This window comes from Mustela lutreola, chromosome 6, assembly GCF_030435805.1.
Source record: "Mustela lutreola isolate mMusLut2 chromosome 6, mMusLut2.pri, whole genome shotgun sequence".
Lineage (NCBI taxonomy): Eukaryota > Metazoa > Chordata > Mammalia > Carnivora > Mustelidae > Mustela > Mustela lutreola.
Genome location: NC_081295.1, coordinates 9382082 through 9401561, shown reverse-complemented (window position 1 = coordinate 9401561; position 19480 = coordinate 9382082). Strand labels below are relative to the sequence as shown.

The following is a 19480-nucleotide window of genomic DNA, read 5'->3' as shown; positions in this document are numbered from 1 at the left end:
TTGTGGATCTGGGTCTCTCCCCCTGAGGACCAGAGCTGTCCTTCAGCGTGCCAGGCCAGTGTGGCTATAAACAGGGACTCAGCGCTGACAATATTTAGCAAAAGGCTCCCTTGCCTGACCCCTGGTGACTGATGGCAGCCATAGCTGTGTGGCCGGAAGACTGGAATATTCGGGAGGCCTTGCTTTGATGCCATATGCGGATTTAATTTGTTACTAAAGCTGGTTCGTCATCTGAATTTTAGAGAGTGACTCAGAAGAAGAAAACGTGTTTTTGTGAAGGAGTACTCCATCATCATGATTTTTCCGGCAGACAAGCACAGTGGCTAGGAGAGCTCAGAAGGGGCCGGTGTCCTGCTCACGGTGGGAGAGGCTGGCCTGAGACCTCGGGAGCCTCTACGCTTGGAGAAGCCACCTGAGACATCGCAGGGCTCACAGGACCCTTCTGGAGAAATGAGAGAAGGCTGCTATCTGGGAAGAAGGCTCTCTCTCGGGCAGGGCAGGAACGGCGCTGCCTTTTTTAAACAAATAGGGCATTGTGATCTAGATTTGCTTAGCACCCCGTGGGAGAGAGCGTTCTGGGAAGGTTCCTGCCTCCTGGGGAGAGTCTGAGAGGACTCGGAGGGTGTGAGGTGCTGCTTGGGTCTCCTGAGCGCCCCAAACAGACCGTGGCCTGGAGTGTTGGGGGTCGTTGCACCCCTCCAAGGCCTCCCTTCTCAGAGTGGCCGCTGGGGCTGAGTAGGTCAAGTGGGAGTTGGGGAAGCTGAGTGAGGGCAAGAGGGGGCAGGTACTTGTGGGGCCTTTGGGGAGGGAGGAGGTAGGCCCGGGGCTGGCGGGGCCGGTGAAGAGCACAGGCTCCCAGCTCCTCGCTGCCGTTTAGTGGCTCCCAGACCTCGGACAGGTCTTTCACTTCTCTGTGCCTCAGTTTCTTTATCTGTAGGATGGGCTGAATGATAATACCTTTCAGGTATTTTGGAGGATGAAGTGACTTAATTCATCCCAAAGCACTCAGGATGATTCTCGGTGCACTTGATAAATGTTGGCTTTTATCCCCATCCTTATCATCAAGAACACCAGGGGTCCCCAGACCCCCAGAACAATCCATCCGATATGGGGACAAAATACTAGAACTTTTGTTGCTCTTATTTTCATCTTAAGTTTTTTTTAAGACTTTATTTGACAGAGACACAGCAAGAGAAGGAACAGGAGCAGGGGGAGTGGGAGAGGGAGAAGCAGGCTCTCCACAGAGCAGGGAGCCCTATGCAGGGCTCGATCCCAGGACCCTGGGATCATGACCTGAGCCGAAGGCAGACACGTAAGGACTGAGCCACCCAGGCGCCCCCATCTTATCCTTTAAAAAATAAATTATTGGGGCGCCTGGGTGGCTCAGTGGGTTAAGCCGCTGCCTTCGGCTCAGGTCATGATCTCAGAGTCCTGGGATCGAGTCCCGCATCGGGCTCTCTGCTCAGTGGAGAGCCTGCTTCCCTCTCTCTCTCTGTCTGCCTCTCCATCTACTTGTGATTTCTCTCTGTCAAATAAATAAATAAAATCTTTAAAAAAAAAAAAAAAAAAAAAAAAAAAAAAATAAATTATTTTACTTACTTGAGAGAGAGAGTCCAAGCAGGGGGGAAGGTCGGAGGGAGAAGCGGACTCCCCACTGAGCAAGGAGCCCCGCGCAGGCTCTATGGCAGGACTCCAGGATGCCGACTTGAGCCAAAGGCCGACGCTTAGCAGACTGAGCCCCCCAGGCGCTGCCCCTCTCATCCTTTTTTACTTGTTTTGATTCGCTTCCTAGTGCTCTCTCTGGGATAGGCTACACCTCATGGGATATGTATGTCATTTAAATGAGCATCCATATATTTAGTGATTATTTTTATCATTTATTATTTACTTACAAAGCCTATGATTAAATTTTTTTACTGATGGGATTTCTGATTTAAAAGTGGGGAGGACGGAGGTCTGGAGAAGGCTCCTCCCACGTTCGCTGGAAGGTGGGGGGTGGATCGCGCTCCGCTCAGGGACTTTCCATTCCCCGACACTGACGCCTTCTGTGGTTTAGGGAAGGAGTCCCGGGTTGAAGCTGCTTGGCCTCCGCTGCCCTGCAGCTTGTGGGGCGGGAGTCCCACAAGCTCGGGAACTTCCCGGCCCGGATCCCGAGCACCCAGCTCATCGGGAGCGCCTTCCCCCCATCCCTGGCAGGAGAGCTGGCCGTGCGCCTGCCCCTCCCCCTCTCGTTTGGGCGTGGTGTTACCTGGAGGATGCGTGACCCCAGTCGCTGTGGGGTTCCGTTTCGCAGGAACCAGCTGCTGCACGTGCCCCTGAGGCAGCACCAGGTGAGCTGCTGCGACTGGCTGCTGAAGGTCATCTGCGGCGTGGTGTCCATCCGCACGGTGTACGCCTCGCACAAGCAAGCCAAGGTCTGCCTCGTGTCCCGCATCAGCTGCGAGCGCGCCGGCGCTCGCTTCCACACCCGCGGTGTGAACGACGATGGCCACGTGTCCAACTTCGTGGAGACTGAGCAGGTCAGTGCCCCGGCCGGTCGGTGGAGCTCCGTGGCTCAGAGGGGACCCAGCGGTGCACATGCATTTCCGTTTGGCTCAGAAGTGGTCCGGGCATGTTGGCGGTCGTCTCTGGTCACTGTGGTTTCTTCCTCTGGAGAACAGAGCGTCACTGGGGCTCTGCCTGTACATGTGGCCTCAGGCTTGCCTGGGGTGGCTTTCTCGATCTACTTTTGCTGGGCTAAAACTGATCCCCAAGGTACTTCCAGCTATGAGGAAGCAGGAATTCTTGCCATGGCCATAAAGGGTGGTGGTTATTTGAGAGGACAGGTGACGGATGAACCCACAGGCTTGGAAAGTTTTCCTGAGACAAAAAGTAAATCAATAAAACAAGGATGAGAGGAGAAACCATTTTTCATCCTAAATCAGACAAGCCTGTCAGCACCTGGGAGTTGCGAAATTGGCGTGCTAGGCGGCACTTGGTTTCAGCTTCCATGAATATGACCATCTGCTTAATTTCGCACTGATTTTTCCCCCCTAGATTCTGTTCTCATTCCCAGAGATGCTGTCTTACATTGGTTTTTGGTTTTCAAGTTGTTGGTTTTTTTGTTTTGTTTTGTTTTTTCTCTCTAGGTTGAAAATCTGTAGGGTAAGGCTGCCTTGTAGACTAACAGGTGGAATAAATTGTAGGAAAGGCACGCCCCGTGAAAGGCACAGGTGTCCCATGGCTGCGGGTGTCACACGGCAAACAGCCCGTGTTTATTGCATCCGCTCCTTCCTGCAGCTGTGAATGGTGGTGTCTTCCAGGCCTTGAGCCAGTTTAATTCAGCACAGATCTGAGCACCTGCTTTCTGTGCGAGAGCCACCACCAGCTTGGGCTTAAGGTGAGGAGGTCCTCTTGGAGTCGGATGCTAAGTAGGAGGACTTTGGAATGGGAGCTTTCAGGTGATGGGCATGGGCACTTGCTTGCCTGTGACTTCTGTTCATTCTCTGCTCTCCTGGGTATAAATAAAATCTAGTTTAAAATGTCAGGAAAAAATGTGGCCCCGAGATGGAGGGCATTTTCGTATTTTCTTGCTCATGTCCACGCCATGAAGAGTACTTCCTATTCTTTGCACGGCCTCACGCCTTAGCACTGTCCTGTCCCCCTGCTTATCCTTGCGTGGTAAGGCTCTGAGTCAGGGCATTCAACAGAACTTTATTATTTCTCATCTGTCAGGGGCTGAGCACTGTGTCGGGAACTAGGGGCCGGCAGTGCAAAGCCTATTTGTACACATCAAAGTATCTGTGCCCCCGAATCTGGTAACTGAGCCAGATGGAAGAGGGTTTCACTGGCAGCACTGGAGCTTGGCCCCAGCCTTGCTCTCCATCTGGCTTTTCAGTAGATAGTCCCTTATATACTCTTTTTTTTTTTTTTTTTTTTTTTTTTTTTTTGGTGCTCTCCAGAGTTGTGAGTTTTAACCACATTTTTAAAAAATTGGGGTCTCATCTATTGTATCTTACCAAGTAAGTCATTGCAAAAGCACCTGCCCTCCTTTTGGGCTTTTTAACCCTGTAGATGTTGGCTGCTAAAACAAAGTGCCACGGACAGGGTTTAAAACAACCAGAACTTATTGTCTCATGATTCTGGAGGCCAAGGTCCAAAATCCGGGTGTTGGTGGGACCATGCTCCCTCTGAAGCCCCTAGAGGAGGATCCTTCCTGTCTCTTCCAGCCCTGGGGGCCCCCTCGTTACGGCCCTCCTGTCCCTGCCTCACCTCCCTGTGGTGGCCCTCTCCCCTTTAACGAGGAGGCCCGCCCTGTCCAGTATGTCCCATCTTAACTGCTTCTGCAGTAACGGTCTCTAAGGTGCTAGGGGTTAGGACTGCAACATCTCTTCTGGGGGCACATAGTTGATCCATGAAGACATCAGTGTTAAAGGACCGTACTTTTAATGCAGTACATTCAGCTTTATGGAAAATGTCGATACTGTACTGCTTTTCTTATTTTTCTTTCGATGGACCAGGGCTGAGAACGTTGCTCTGGTTATTTCATCTACGCAGACCTGGTGACTGGCTTTTGTCCCATGCCCTGATTGCTTGGGCTCAGAGACGGGGACCTTGTTGCCTTGCGGCTGGCCCGGCAAGGCCTTAGAGACACCCCCGGCCTGCCCTCTGGCTCCTGGAGCTCACAGCCCCGTGATTTAAATGGCCACCACCTGCCTCCCTTCTCAGGACAGAGGAGGGATTTCCTGGTTCACGCAGCCTGTCTGGTCTTCCTGCTCTGTGTTTTCTCTCCCATTTCCTCTTCTGGACTCTGGATCAGGCAGAGGTTGCCTTGATGAAACCCTCAACCCTGCCTTGCTCCCGTGGGCAAGCCGACAGGCAGCTGGACACCCCCACCCTCTGCTCTCCCAGAGATGGGCGGTGAGTGTGGACCTTCTCTGGGACTGGCATGGCTCCCTGGGCCCGTGGTGATTCTGTTTTTATGAGATGTGTAATGGGGCGAGGGGGGGGTCATGGTGGCTTTGCACCCAAAGTTCTTTGTGGGGCTACTCCCAGCAGCCCCTGTACTCTCCCAGGATGACTCATGCCTTCGGAGAGCCCCGACAGTGTGACCACCATGGTGGGGGGTGGGGCGTGGCGAAGAGTCGGTCCCCAGAGCCGACTCCAGGTGTGTCCTTGTCAACAGGGGAGCAAACTCTGAGCCCCTCGGCTGAGTGCGGTTGCGAGCCCATTCAGGCAGGGAGGCAGCAGGAGCAGGACAGGCCCCCTCATCGTCCTGGGAGTGCTCCCTACAGTCCTGCCTGCAGAGGGATGGGGAAAGCCGACAGAGCAAGGGAGGGCAGGGGCCCGTGGGGTGGCCCTGGATCGAGAGGAAGGCACAGAGGAGACTGCGGGCAGTGGTGAGGGCGTGCGCTTCCCGAGGAAAGCATCGGGCTCAGGGACACCCTGACCGTGCCTTGGGGAGCCGGCCCAGCCTGAATGGGGGGGGGGGGGTCAGGGGGGTCAGCCACTTCCTGAAGCGGGGAGCAGCTGCCCCTGGGGCTCGTCCCCTCTCCTGAAGTGTTTTCAGAATGAGCAGGCATGGCTGGAGGGAGGCAGCTGCTCCCCCCGAGACCAGAATCTCCCGTTGCTCCCACTTGAACAAGACAGCCACTTTCTCCGTCTCTGCAGTCCTGCAGTGGTTTTGTTTACGGCCCTTTGTAGCCATAGTTTGATCTAAGTTTGTTTTTAGCACAGAAATCTTTTCCTAAGTGGAATGTGCACGTCACCAGTGTTCCCGCCAAGCACAGCTCTGCCTCCCTCCCTCTGCTCCTGCTGCCCAAGGGGCTTCTGGGCACCGGTGCCTGGGGACACACGCAGCCTGCAGGCACCTGCGGCCCTCGGGGCGGCTTGGGACGGGGAGCGGCGCAGGAATGGGGTGGGGGGGCGCTGCTGAAGCCCATGTTGAACTTGGCCCATCAGGGCTGTGGTGATGTGCTGGGCACCTGGGGGAATCGCTCCCAGGGGCCCGCCTGGCCCAATGCCAGATGCTGGCGGAACCGAGATGGGCTGGCCAGGGTCAGGACTGTGCTGTGGGGTTGCGTGCACCTCCCTGCGGTCTTGCTGGCTTTGCTCAGGGGGATGGCAGAGTGCGGCTTGCATCCTGAGGCCTTCGAATCAAAGGGATGCCAGAGGCGGAGTGGGCTAGACTCGTTCCGGCTCATGGGGCTGCCTGCTTTGTGACCTACAAAGGGGCAGGCTTTGGGACATAGGCTTCCCGCTAGAGAGTGGCAGGCAACTTCTTGGAGGAAATGTGCTGAGCTGTGGCGGGGAAGGGTCTCAGCCGGGTCCACTCGGCTCCTCTTGGCTGTTGCCCACAGATCCCAGGCCCCTGCTGGGAAGTGAGGCTCTCCAGACCCCAGCCCATGGCCATATGCAAGTGGGGGTCCTCTGTTAAATGCTTGAGGGGGGCTGATGAATTGTGGCGCTGTGCTTCTTTGCAAATGGTGGGACTAGACAGAGAGAGGGTGAGTCCCCGAGGCAGGGTCTCTCCTAAACTAAACGCTCAGGGAGCCAGAAGAGGGAGAGGTTTTCGGCTCCACCAGCTCTGCCCTACTTCAACATTTTCCCTAAGAGGAAGGAATAATTTTCTTCTCTGAGGCGGACCATGTGTGTGCGCACGTGCATGTGTAGTGTGTAAGTGTGAATGGTTGGGGGGGGTTCGTGTATGTGCATGCACAGGTGTGTACATTGGTGTGAGTGCATGTGTGGGGGGTTGTTTTGTTTGTGTGTGTGTGCGTGTGTGTGTGTGTGTGTGTGGTGCATCCATGTGTGGACTCATCTCAGTCTTCCTGGGAAGAAGCCTAGAGTCCTTTCAGCCCTGTTGTGAGTCATACCTGGTAGGATTGCTTGACTCACCAGGCAGAAAAACAAACCTCCAAAAGTCCCTTTGCTCTACTAAAAGACAAAAAAAAAAAAAAAAAGAGGAAGAATATTTGGCCATTAAAGATAAGGGCACGGATCAGTCTGGACAGGTGAGGTCAGCGGCATGTCCTCCCAGGAATGCAGCCCGCTTGGAAAGCACTGGCTTACAAAGCCCTCGCCTGGAAATGGGAATTGAGCAAAAGCCTTTCAGATCAAAGAGTACCTGTTGGGTTGCAAGAGTCCCTGCCTTATCCCTTTGTTTTTAGGGTCCTTGGGTTTCTACTCCCACCACTCTGTAGAAAGGGGCTGCTCCCGAGTTGCCAAGACCAGGCAACGGGCCCTCCGGTCCATCAGTCCTCCGCAGGGCCTCATCCACACTCCTGGCTGGCGCTCTCCTGCCCTCAAGAGCCACGAACCACCACCAGGCACTGGGATCACCTTCCCTCATTATTCATTTACTCCTCCCTGTGGCTGGGTGACAGTAACTCCACTGAGAGAAGGAAACTGAGGCCCAAAGTGGTTAAAGAACGTGCCCAGGGTCACCCTGCAGGGCACCTGGGAGCTGGCAGGTGGAAGGTGCTGTCCCAGAGCCCACGTGCTGACCCACTTTCCCCCTCCACCCTCCTCTCCCCTCTCCCTGGACCCCGACACCCTCTGGGAAGACCACTTCTGGGAGGCGAGGCATCCAGGCTGCGGGGAGTATCCAGGCTGTGTTCTTCAGCTCAGGAAGGAAAGTGCCACAAACCCACTGCTAGTTTTTTCTTATCACCTTGGCAACAAAGAAGGTGGCCCCGATGATGAATGGGACGCAGCACTGGAATATCTTCCCGTGGGAGGGAGGAGTGGAGAGAGTGAGAGGCGGCTTTTCTTCCCATCCCGGGGTGGGGTCTGGAGTGTGGGGCCTCCTGGTGGGTGTTTTCTGAAACCCGTTCTGCCTGTGCAAGTTCTGGCTCAAGAGGAGTGTGGTCTGATGCTAGAAGCAGCTCATTTAGCGCACGTTTAAGTGCAGGGTAAGCGTTCCATAGCTTAAATCAGGTCCTGGCGCTGTTAAAGGCTATCCCGATAGAGAAATGTTGGCGAAATTGGTTTCTTTCTCAGTCATCTGGACCTGTGTGTTCCTGATCTCTCTGTAGTCAGTGAGGCCTGCGTGAGTTTAAGCAATCTGCTTCTTTCTTCTGTTTTTGGTGGTTTGCTTTCTTTTAAGATTTTATTTATGAGAGAAAGAGAGGGAGCATGAGCTGGGGGGGGGGAGAGTCAGAAACGGAGGGAGAAGCAGACTCTGCGCTGAGCAGGGAGCCCAACGTGGGCGTGGATCCCAGGACTCAGGGATCATGACCCGAGCCGATGTCTTAACAGACTGAGCCATCCCGATGCCACTGGTTTTGGTTTTTGGTTTTGGGTTTGTTTGTTTTTGTTCTTATTTTGAGCAGAATAATAGGGGGAAGTTAATTTGCTGCTAGTCCGGATCCAGAAACAGACTAGTTCTTAACCTGATGCGTTTCCCTTTGGAAAGAAGAGTTCAGCTCAACTCCATAGGTACCAGCCTCCCGTAATTCCTGTTGTCCCAGGGAGCTGCGGGTCCGATGCTCAGGTCTGCCAATGAATTACTAATGCATGTGTGATCTGAGCGTGATCTAGCTGCTCGGAAAGCTACCCTGTAAGGGAGCAGGCTGGTAAGAGATGGAAAGGATCGGCAGCGCTGCCCAGACTGGCCCTGCCAGGCCAGGGTAGAATTACTCAGATAAAGGGCCGTGTGTCTGATCAGCCCAGCAGCTTCCCCTCGTGATGCTCTCAGCACTGCACTTCTTGTCCCTGTAATGCTCCCTTGCATACAGTGTTGGGGGGGACCTGCAGGCAGAGGAGCTGGTACCCCCCAAAATAACGGTGTGTGGTGGGGGGGGGGGCAGGAGATCCGTTCTTTAGCCGGTGAGTATCCCCTGCTTCCAGGCAGGAGCCCGCTGCGCTCCCCGCCCCCTGGAACCCTATGAAAGCTGTGCTGTATATGTTGACTTCGTGGCGGGTTTAAGAACACGGCGGCACACGGCCAGCAGCGACTGCTAGTTCAAGTCAAGTCCTGGCCTGCAGTGTCCAGGGCAGACTCCGGGACTCGTGGGGTCACCCAGGTCTTTTGGCCATCGCTTGTTGGTTTCATCCAACCCTTTCCAGTTGTTCTCTGCTGCTCAGCTAGTTGACGAGGTGAAAACAGAAGGCTCTGAGGAAGGTCTTAGTTAAATTCCAGAGCACATTTGCCTCCGTCCCTGCGCGGCAGCGGGGAGGTGTTGCTGGCCTTCCTTAGTCCCGGGCAGCTGCGGCTCCCCCCGAGGCCCCGTGCCCGCCGCAGACTCCTCGGAGGCTGGTCAGTCGCCAGCACGCCCATGAGCACACGGGGCTGGCCTGTGGGTCAGGGAGCAGCGAGGCCAGGCTGGCCAGGGGAGCAGAGGGCGCAGAAGTCTGCTGCCTGCTCTTCATTCGGGCTGGTGTCGGGTCTCAGGCGGCCAGATCCCGTTACCTGGCCCCAGGACATTCGGTTTCATTGAGAAATACTTTCCCTTTATGTTTCCTTGCGGTGCAGACGATTTACATGGATGACGGAGTGTCATCTTTTGTCCAGATCAGAGGCTCCGTTCCGCTGTTTTGGGAGCAGCCAGGGCTTCAGGTAGGTAATGAGAAAAGTAAGTTACCTGCTTCTCTCTTCTGAACAACTGTGGTTTGTTGCTTTTAACCGTGTTTCCTTCAATTTCTCAGTTCATTGCTCCGGCCCCGCTGGGTTGAGCTGAGCTGCCTAAGTGTGCACATGTGTGTGTGTGTGTGTGTGTGTGTACGTGTGTTTAGATACTGAAATGTATACGTTGTATCTGATTTTCTGACCCTGAACTTGCTGTTGATGCCCGTGACTTGGGAAGGGGGGCCGTTGCTGAGAAGCGAGCCACATCGTATAATTGAGTAGAATGACTTTGTTAGCCCCCAAGTTCAGTGTATTGGGAACACGGCCAAAGATGTGTTTTGAGAGCTGTGACTGTCCCACGGGGCTTTGAGAGGTTTTCGGGCCCTAGGGGCCATACAGCAGGTCCGATGGCCAGAGGTCCCTGCTGTGGGGACACGTGAGAATGGCATGGAACTTTCCCCTGATTTCTAAAAATACACCTTGCGGTCTAAAACAGGACTCTGGCCTGTGCCAGAGTATTTGACATTTTTTCTCCCGGGGAGCATTCAGGGCGTGGTACCACGTTCCAAGGACACGTTTGTTGTCCGTGAACCCAGGCACTGTCTTGTTTGCAAGCTCCTTCCCCGCAGGTCATGGGCCGAGTGGGTCTGAGGTTCCTCAGCGTTGACCCCAGATCTTCCCCTCTGGCCCAAGCGGTTGTCTGTGCGCCCGGGAGGCCTCCCCGCCTAGGCCTCTGTGGCTTGGGCTTCTCTTATGCTGTGTGATGGCAGTTGGAGGCTCAGGGCCGTCTGCCGGGGTTTGGGGGGGTGTTTGACACCACCGGGTCTTTCCCTGGCCCTTGACTTGACCCCGTGGCCATCGTTGTGCCATGGGCAGGCTTGATAAGGAAACATACCAGCTCTTGGAGAGAAATGGAGGCGTACGGGTCTCCTGGGGGTCTCACTTCTGGGGGAGGGAGAAGCTTCTCTGGGCTTCAGTCTTCCCATCAGAAAGGAATGACTAAGATGTGTGAGGACGGTTGGTGGCATTACGTGATGGCATAGACACCCCGAGCCTGATTAGGAGGGCGAAGATGATTCTGGAGCTCATCCCAAGACAGTTTTTCTAAATGGCTTTATTGTGATCTAATTTACATACCATAACCTACACCCATTTAAAGGTACAGTTCAGCGTTTTTGGTGCATTTACAGAGTCATGGAACCATCACTGTGACTAACTTTACAGGGTTTATCACCGCTAAGAACCCTGTCCCCACTGGCTGTCACCCCTCCCCGGGCCCTCCCAGCTCTCCTGGAGGCCAAAGCAACTGTCATTCTACTTTCTGTCTCTATAGTATGATTTACCCATTGGAGACATTCCAAAGAGGGTTTCTGAAACTTGATTTTCTTTAGGTTTGGAGTTTTCCTTCTGGAAGTTCTGGAGCTGTGTATTTAGAAGAATAAAAAGCAAACATCAAGTAAGGAGGGGATAAAAAGGAAGCAGGAAACAAAGGTTTCACATGAAGATTTTAAGAAATCCAGAAATGGGGGTGGTCCTGATAGTCTTGGAATTGGGAAGGAGCCTTTGAAATTCATCCCCTTTGCCCCTGCGTCCAGTTCCGGGTCCCTCTAACCCCCGACACTGACCTTGAGATTGCCCACGGGCTCCTCTTTGCCTTACAGGCTGGCTGTCTGCGGGGTGTGACGGGGGATGCGTCAGAGTGACTCTGATTCCCCAGACCTTCAAGAAGGTTCTTCTCTCCCTTGTGTCTTGTCCGAGGCCTTGCAGCCCTTTGTCATCTTCCACCCCATTCCTAGGACTTCCCGTGTTCTGGTCTCCCTCTTCCCAAAACAAAGCAAAACTGGTCTGTCGTTCCCCTCTTTAATTTCAGTCCCCAGCTTGACCCACTTGATGCCGCCTGACCCTGCCTTGCAACAGCTGCCCTTCAACCCGACACGGGCAGCCTCCGTGGGGGTCCTGGGGGCTCGCTTTTTGACAGCTGTGGCACCTTCTAGATTCATCACACTCGCTTCCCTAGAACCACCGTGGTTTCTTCAAAATAAGCTTGCAAAGGCTTTGGTGTTCATTAATCTTACAAAGGATTTGCTAACCTTTGGGTCTCGTACCCATGCTTATCCTCTGAAACCGTATCCACCATCAAAGAGAGATTGGGTCCTCTTCACAGGGTGACCAGGAGGGCAGCTCTCGGGGACGGTGTGCAGTCCCCCTCCTCCTGGAACTATGCATGGCAAGCCTGAGGACTGATTCGGTGGCCTTCCTCCCCTCCTCCTTTACTTACGTTAAATGAAAAATGCCCAGATTTTTAGGCCGATAGCTAGCATCTTAAGTTGCAGTGTTGCACCCTTTGGGGGCTCCCCCGGGAACCAAGGTGCCCTGCTGGAGATAGGGCATAGGAGTGGGGACAGGCAGAGAGGACTTGGGACGATGACTTGTCTGCACGTTTCCACGGCAGCGATGCCTTCCCTACGGGCTCCTGGATCCTGACGCCATTTCGAGCCACCATGGACCTTCCACAATTTCCTCTTTACCATGTAAACAGCTTTGCAGTTTATAAATAGCCACACTGAAATCTTACACTTAAAGCTAATTGCTCTCCTGGTATGGTTAGCGAGAGTGTATTTTCTGTATACTTGTGGTCCGTGGAATCTTCCTCGCCTGTCACATGTGTGTGCAGATGGGTCTTGCCAAGGTGATTGAGGTCTCTGAAGCGTCCTATGACGTCAGCAGCCGGAGGAGGTTGCAAGGTAGACTAGTCCCTCCGCTGCTCCCACCTTGTCCACACTCGCCCCCTCCCTGTCGCACTGTTACCAGGCTCTTGGGTACAAGGCCCTTGATGTGCTCCTTTGTGTGGGCATGATTTTTTTTTTGTCCCCCAAAACTGTAGCACAACAGTTTCAAAAATAAGACTTTGGGGTGAGGGAAAGATCCTTCTAAGACAAGTGACCCGAATCTGGAATAGAGCCGCGCACGCACCGTGGGTCCAGGTCTGTGTTCGCGCCCGCTCCCGTGTTTACCCGCAGCCGCTGCCAGAAGGATCCCGATCGCCAGGAAGCTTCTCCTGTGACTCAGAGCACAAGCTTCGCGGTGACAGGACCTGGTTCTAGTTCAAGTTCCGGCTCCCTCACTTAGGAACCATATTCTTTTGACAAGTTTTTATCTCAGTAAAAGGTTCTTATCAAAACAAAAAACAAAACAAAACCCCACAAGTCTGAGAAGTTCCTATCTTTGCTAAGCCTTAGTTGATTCTTCTGACGTTAACAGTTAACAGTCGACCTCCTGGGGTTATGGGGAAGATGAGCTGTCACGGCGCATAGTCGAATTCAGCGCAGTTTCCAGAACCTGGAGGGCACACAAATGGTAGCTGTTAATGTTATCAATGTACATTCTACCATCTAGGAGACGAGAACACAGGTTGCATTGGGAAAGCATGGCTTTCCGGAGTGAGCGTTGCTGTCTCCACGAGGCCTGTGAGGTGGGACAGTGTCCGCGTTCTCTCTGTCAAGATGAGGCCCGAGGACCAGGCTCCCAGGTGTCCCGTCACCCCACCCTCAGAGCAAGCCTTTTTTCGGTCCCACAGACACTCACTGAGCACCTGTGGGTACATGGGGGCACTTTACGTCACAGCCCGTGCCTTCGGGAGGAGGGGACAGGTCACGGCGGGGTGGTGTGAGGAGAGCCCCAGAGGGAGGAGGCCCAGATCCCTGGGGCAGCTGTGGGGAGGCCCAGCTTGCCCAGACTCCCAGTTGGGAGGGATGGGGCTGCATCAGGCAGGGAAGGAAGCCACAGAGGGGACCCCACACGCAGGCATCACCAGTGTGACCCGGGAGTGGCGAGGCTAAGCTGCTTGCAGCCCGAGGCATGGCGGTTGTGGGCAGACATCAGACCGGAAGGCCAGGCAAGGGACAGATGGAGACCGGGCTTTGTGTGTGAGGCTGAGGAGTTTGCATTTTACTGTGGGAGCTGCTGGGGGGGAGGCACCCCATCTTGGCTGCACTGGGTAGCTTACAAAACACCTGATACCGGGGTTGCCTGCTCTCCCAATTAAATCGCAGCGTCCAGTCGTCTGTGACTGGGATGTGAGATGGCTTGTAGCACAACAGTTTCAAAAATAAGATGTTGGGGTGAGGGAAAGATCATTCTAAGGCAAGTGACCTGAATCCAGAATCTGACTGGGATCTCTTCCTGCTTGTGGAAGAAGCAGCTCTGGGTTGTGATCCGGGGGGAGGCTGACGTGTCCAGTCATAGAACTTGTCACGACTAAACACCAGGCTCTGAGCCCTGACCCGCTGTCTGTCCACTCTCCCCTTATGCCTTCTCCTGGGAAGGTTCCAGGACAGACTGTCACTGACGGACGGGCTGACCGCAGCAAGCAGCCCCCTATCTTGGGCTTCAGCCCTCGGGGATCTCACACATGGTGGCTCAGAGGAACGAGGGCCACTTCCTGCCAGCGCCCGCCTCGTGAGCTCAGAAGACAGGAACTGACGGGGCGCTGAGTGCGGGGAACAGCAGTCTTCGCGGGGCGCGGCCCCGGTCTGGGTGGTGAAGTTTCGCATGTCCTCAGCCAGGGGTCCGTGCCTTTGGGAGCAGGAGCCCAGAGTAAGCCCGGCAGCGGGCTAAAGACGACTGCTGGAGCTTCTCCTAGGGATTACCAAGGCATCTTAGGACCTAAAAGGACGTGGGACTTTGTGGAATTATTTAGATGGACATGCCTAACCCCAGGATCTCTAAGTCTGTTGCTGAGAAGCCCGTCGTCTAGACTGGCTTTTTCCCAGGCATGAAGATGGACGGATGTGTGACGTGTGGTGGGAAGACTTGTAGATAACACTCGGTCCACACCCAGCAGGGACGCTCGATGGTGTGGACGAGCCCCATGACGCCGCGTTTATGATGCCCCATAACCAGCAGAGCTGAACAATACTCTTCAAGAACGTTCTTTCTTAAAATCATTCCAGACCTGCAGAGAAGTTGTAGGAACATAGGGGAACTCCCATGCGTCCTGTCCCAAGATTCATGGGACATGAACCCCTTGCTGCCCACACACATGCCATCCGCTCCTTCCTAAACTCCTGATGGTTGGGCTGTGTGTATCATGCGTCCTTACTTAATATGTCAGGACGTTTTTCCTGAAAGCAGGTGTGTTCTCTTGCATCAGCACGGGACAGGTGCACGGTCAGCAGGTGTGGCACGGTGCTCCAAACTCACCTGCGGTCCACAGGCCGGATTTATCCATTGACCCCATGCTGCCCGTCACCTTTCCCCCTTCGGTCAGGGATCCAGGATGCAATCCTGCCCTGCCTCTCGTTATCACATCTCTAGTCTGCTTTGATCCGGAGCCTTTCCTCTGCCTTCTGGCTCTTGGGCATTGACATTTTTGGAGGATGCTGGTCTTCTCTTTCTTTAAATCGAAGGTGCCTCATGTGAGGGTTTCCAGGTGTTTTATTACGATCAGGTTCAGGGTGTGGATCTTTGACACAACCCCATTCTTGTCGGGGTGTCCCATCTCTGTCCCACGTGTTCCCTCATTAATGATGTTAATTTTCATCACTCAGGACGGAGCTGCTCTGTTTCTTTCTTTATAGTTAATATGTCTTCCTTTTCAACTGATAAGCGTCTACGGAAGACCCAGACCATCAAACTCTCTCTGAATGTTTATGATCAACAGGTGATTTTTGCTGAACCGTTCTTTACTATGATGGTTGTAACATGGTGATTTTTCCACCACCGTCTCCACATTTATCGATCAGTGTTCCGCAAGGAAGAACCTCTCCCTTTGCCCCGTCCACCAGCCCACCTCTGTGCCACTCATCTGTCCATTCATGCACCAGCCGGCTCTCGTCTGTAGAGGTTTATGAGTTCCTATCTCATTTATCTGAATCATAATCCATTACTGTCCCTTACAGTTCAGTGTTCACACTGTCCCAGATTCATCCAGGGAGAGCCTTTTCGAGCTAGCCCCAATACCACCATGTAGTTTTGTCTTTTAAACTTTTGATGTTCAATAGGTAGTTTGAAACATAAGGCAGATTAGTTTGCAGGTAGCCATAACTCAGATTTTAGGGGTGGTCAAGGTCCCCAGACTTTCAGAGGAGGCTGAGAAGTGGTTCCTCTCCCCCTGGTTGGCTGGCGTTCACCTCTGCACTGTGGAAAAGTCTCCCGATCTGACGTGGACCTCGTGGACTGACCCTGAAGTTTCTCTTCTGCCTTTGGAAGAATTCCAGCCAGCACGGGACCCACACAGCTGTTAGGAAAGCCTGCTTCAGAGCCAGACTCAGGCTTTGGGACCTGAGTTCAAAGCCAGCCTTCCAGATCTGTGAATGTGCCACAGAAGGGGAGCCTGGCTGGCAGCAAAGGGGGTGGAGAGCACCATCCCTTCCTGGGTTCACGGAGCAGGAGGAATCACTAGTGCTATTTCTCTTTGCTTTAGGTTGGCTCTCATCATCTGAGACTCAACAGAGGCCTCGAAGCCAATGCCCCTGCTTTCGACAGGTAGGGTTGTCTGACACCACCCTAAGCCCCCCATCCTTTTAGGAGTCTTCCGCCAACCAGATGGGACAGTGGGAGGGGGAGGACCCCAAATCCTGGCCCTGCCTCTGCCTTTTACTTTGGTTCTTTGGGCAAGAGGGGAATTTACAAAATGGAATTTTTTAGTGGCTCTCAGGTTTTCCTGAGGTCACTGAGGTGACACTTGGCAGTTATTTTATCTTACCAGCCTGTTCTTTAATGAAGCTTTATTCCTTTGTCCTAGTTAACAAGGGATAACGTAAATCATAGGATATTTGTGACTGCTTATTTTTCTTTTAAAAGCAATATACTCCCAGACTTAAAAAGTCATAGTCTAGAAAGGTATAAAGTGAGAAGTAAAAGTAGTGTTAACTTCCAATTCCCACTACTAAAGATTTCACTGCTAGATTTTCATGTATCATTCTAGAAGACCATTTGGCAGATACACAGTTCATTTTCTGAACCACAAACTAGACCATTATGCATTTCCTGTTACAGAACTTTCTTAAGAAAAGCCATTGGTCAACTAAACAGTAACTCGTATTTGACATAGTTAATCGCTTCTTAAAATATTTGCATGTTTAACCTGAATACTAATTTTAAAAATTAGTGAATGTCGTAAAAATTTCAAGAGTGATTTTTTTTTAAAGGGTATTAGTCATTTTGCCTGAAGCTTGATTTGGACGTTAAATCCACACGCGTCCTTCCTTTGTGTCGCAGACTAGCAGTGGCAGCGTGTGACGGTGAATTAGCACATCATCATTAGTGGGCTGTCACTCTAAAGAGGGTTGTGTGTGCACTTGAACATGCTCTTGCCTGTGTTCAGGACTGTTCATGTGTTCTGTGCATTATGTATATGGAGTTGTTGAAGGAGACTTTGAGCTGCCTTGAATGTCCTTAGGAAATTGAAAACAAGATTCCTCCCCAGCTGACCGCAGTGGAAGGGAAGGACATGCATGCTTGGCTGGTTTCAAAAGCTTCATGATGAGCTTTTTAAAAATACACACATTTTAAGAATGTTTACACCGATGTAAACATTTTTGAATCCTGTTAGTGCACAGTGCGTGCCCAGAGAGGATAGGCTCTCTCTCCTGGGGCCGCAGCTGCCCGGCCTCACGTTGGGTGCTGCCCCAGTGCGCTCATTTCACTGACGGGTGGGAATGCGGGCACGTGCTTCTCCAGCAGACCCACTGAGGGGGTGCCCACCCCTGGAGGGGTGCCCCCATCTCTGGGACATCAGGGGACTCTCAGGAATTTCTCCCTTCTTTGATGTGTTTGGTCTAAAATAAATCCCTCAACCCATCCCCACAAAACCGCTTTCCCTGGGTAGTTCGTGTGCACACAGAACACCTGTGGCCAGGGCTGTTCCGTTCCCTGGGTTGTTCCCTGGGTTGTTCCCTGTTTCCTCTCCTCCACCTGCTGTGCGGGGTGTGGGGCGGGGAGGAGATGCCCTGAGCAGGCCTTGGCTGTGCTGACCTGAGGAGGACCTCGTCTCGCTGGTAGTGTTAACCTTTGGATGGCAGTGTTAACCTTTCATGGGGGGCGGCGCCTGGGTCTCACTTGGGCAGGATCCTGCCCTCCCCTTCCTCCCTCTTTGTGCGGAGCTGCTTGCCTCTGCGGTCCCAGGGTGGACGCTAGGGTGCCTTTCCCTGCTGGCTGCTCTGTTACGCCCTGCCTGCCCGACTCCACATGCCCTAGAAAGCCCCTCCCTGGTTCTCCAGGGAGCTCTGCACCACAGTAATAGATGGACAGGCAGGAGAAGGACCCAGATACCCAGAGCACGGAGACTCGGCTTGGTCTCGCCGGCTTCAGGGTGGGCTCCGACATCCCCCCGGGAGCCCTGAGGTGAGTCTTAGTGTGTCACTAGTAAGTGTATTATCTCATTTTAATTAAAAGGAAGGAAAGTGGGGCACCTGGGTGGCTCAGTCAGGTAAGTGCCTGCCTTCAGCTCAGGTCATGATCCCGGGGTCCTGGGATTGAGCCCCAGTCAGGCTCCCTGCTCAGTGGGGAGCCTGCTTGTCCCTCTGCCTCTGTGCACTCTCTCTCTCTCTCTCTCTCTCTCTCTCTCAAGGAAATAAAAATTTTTTAAAAGAAAGGAAAGGAAAACCAGCTCTCCTGTACCAAGCCCTGACTTGTCCCTTTTGTCTTTTTAGCCCTCAAAACTGTCTTTTACAGGAGGAGCATTAGCTTTATGGTACAGACAAAGGAGTAGCTCAGAAGGGATGGAAAATCTGGTCAAGGGTGCTTGGGGCTGGTGTGATGGGCCACATTGTTTCTCGTCCAGCTCTGGGTTTGGAACCCGTTGAGACGCAGGGTCACGCATCAGCCTTATTTCTAATAAGCTTCATTGTGGCAGGTGGCTTGCATTTCACCCCCAAGTCATAGGGCTCACTCAGTGACCGGTAGAGCTGGGCAGCTCAGACTTGCCCCAGAGCAGAGCCTGCCCTCCGGCTCCCTCTGTCTGACCTCTGGGCAGGACATACCTTCCCCGGGGCAGGCAGACCCAGAAGAGCCCTGCGCACACTCCGTTTGTTGTCGGACCTTCCCCCAGAGCACAGGCTTGTGCAGAAGCCCTATGGCATGAGTCAGATGGAGCCCTACCTCCTCCCTGGTCGGGATACCATGGTCGGGGCGGCCAGGAGCTCACCCTAAAGGAGCCAGCAGAGGACCTCAATTCAAATTTGGCTAAAACTGGTTCCTTAGCGCTAATTAACTTAAAAAAAAATGTCAGCCTAGAAATTTGGAAAACGCAAAATGTATAAAGAAGAAAACGATTTTGAGTCACATACAATTCTACCATTTTTAATACTGTGGCATGCTCTCTTCTCTTTTTTCTATCTCCAGGCATGAAAATTGCATGATGAAAATGTGGTTTACATCTCTTTTTTGTATTGTCTTCCACTGTATTTTTTTTTAAATTACATTTAAGTAGTCTTAGTGTTAGTGAAGTTATCAAGTTAGCTTTTCTTTTTTTTTTTTTTTTTAAAGATTTTATTTATTTATTTGTCAGACAGACAGAGGGAGAGAGAGCGAGTGAGCACAGGCAGACAGAGAGGCAGGCAGAGGCAGAGGGAGAAGCAGGCTCCATGCCGATCAAGGAGCCCGATGCGGGACTCGATCCCAGAACCCTGGGATCATGACCTGAGCTGAAGGCAGCTGCTTAACCAACTGAGCCACCCAGGCGTCCCTCAAGTTAGCTTTTCAAAAGCTAGTGATAAAAGATAAATATTAGTCTTTCCCTAATATTTCAACATATGTTTTTTTTTTTTAAAGATTTCATTTATTTATTTATTTATTTGAGAGAGTGGGCAGGTGGAGGAGAGGGAGGGAGAGAGAATCTCAAGCAGACTCCCTGATCGGACACGGGGCTCGATCTTAGGACCCCACGATTGTGACTTGAGCCAAAACCAAGAGTCAGACGCTCAAACAACT

General features: G+C 52.9%; 1 protein-coding gene across 6 annotated transcripts in view; it reads left to right on the top strand.

Annotated features, from left to right (window-relative positions):
• Positions 1 to 19480, top strand: part of SYNJ2 (synaptojanin 2) — a 94015-nt gene that overhangs the window by 36692 nt on the left and 37843 nt on the right. For 3 of the 6 annotated variants that reach the window (XM_059176662.1, XM_059176661.1, XM_059176663.1), the window contains exons 4-6: positions 2294 to 2519; positions 9455 to 9538; positions 15972 to 16033. In XM_059176662.1, the coding sequence (XP_059032645.1) occupies positions 2294 to 2519; positions 9455 to 9538; positions 15972 to 16033 (372 nt within the window). Of the gene's footprint in view, positions 1 to 2293; positions 2520 to 9454; positions 9539 to 10951; positions 11004 to 15116; positions 15210 to 15971; positions 16034 to 19480 lie in introns of those variants that run through there. The other 3 variants (XM_059176665.1, XM_059176666.1, XM_059176664.1) reach the window with 3 other exon arrangements.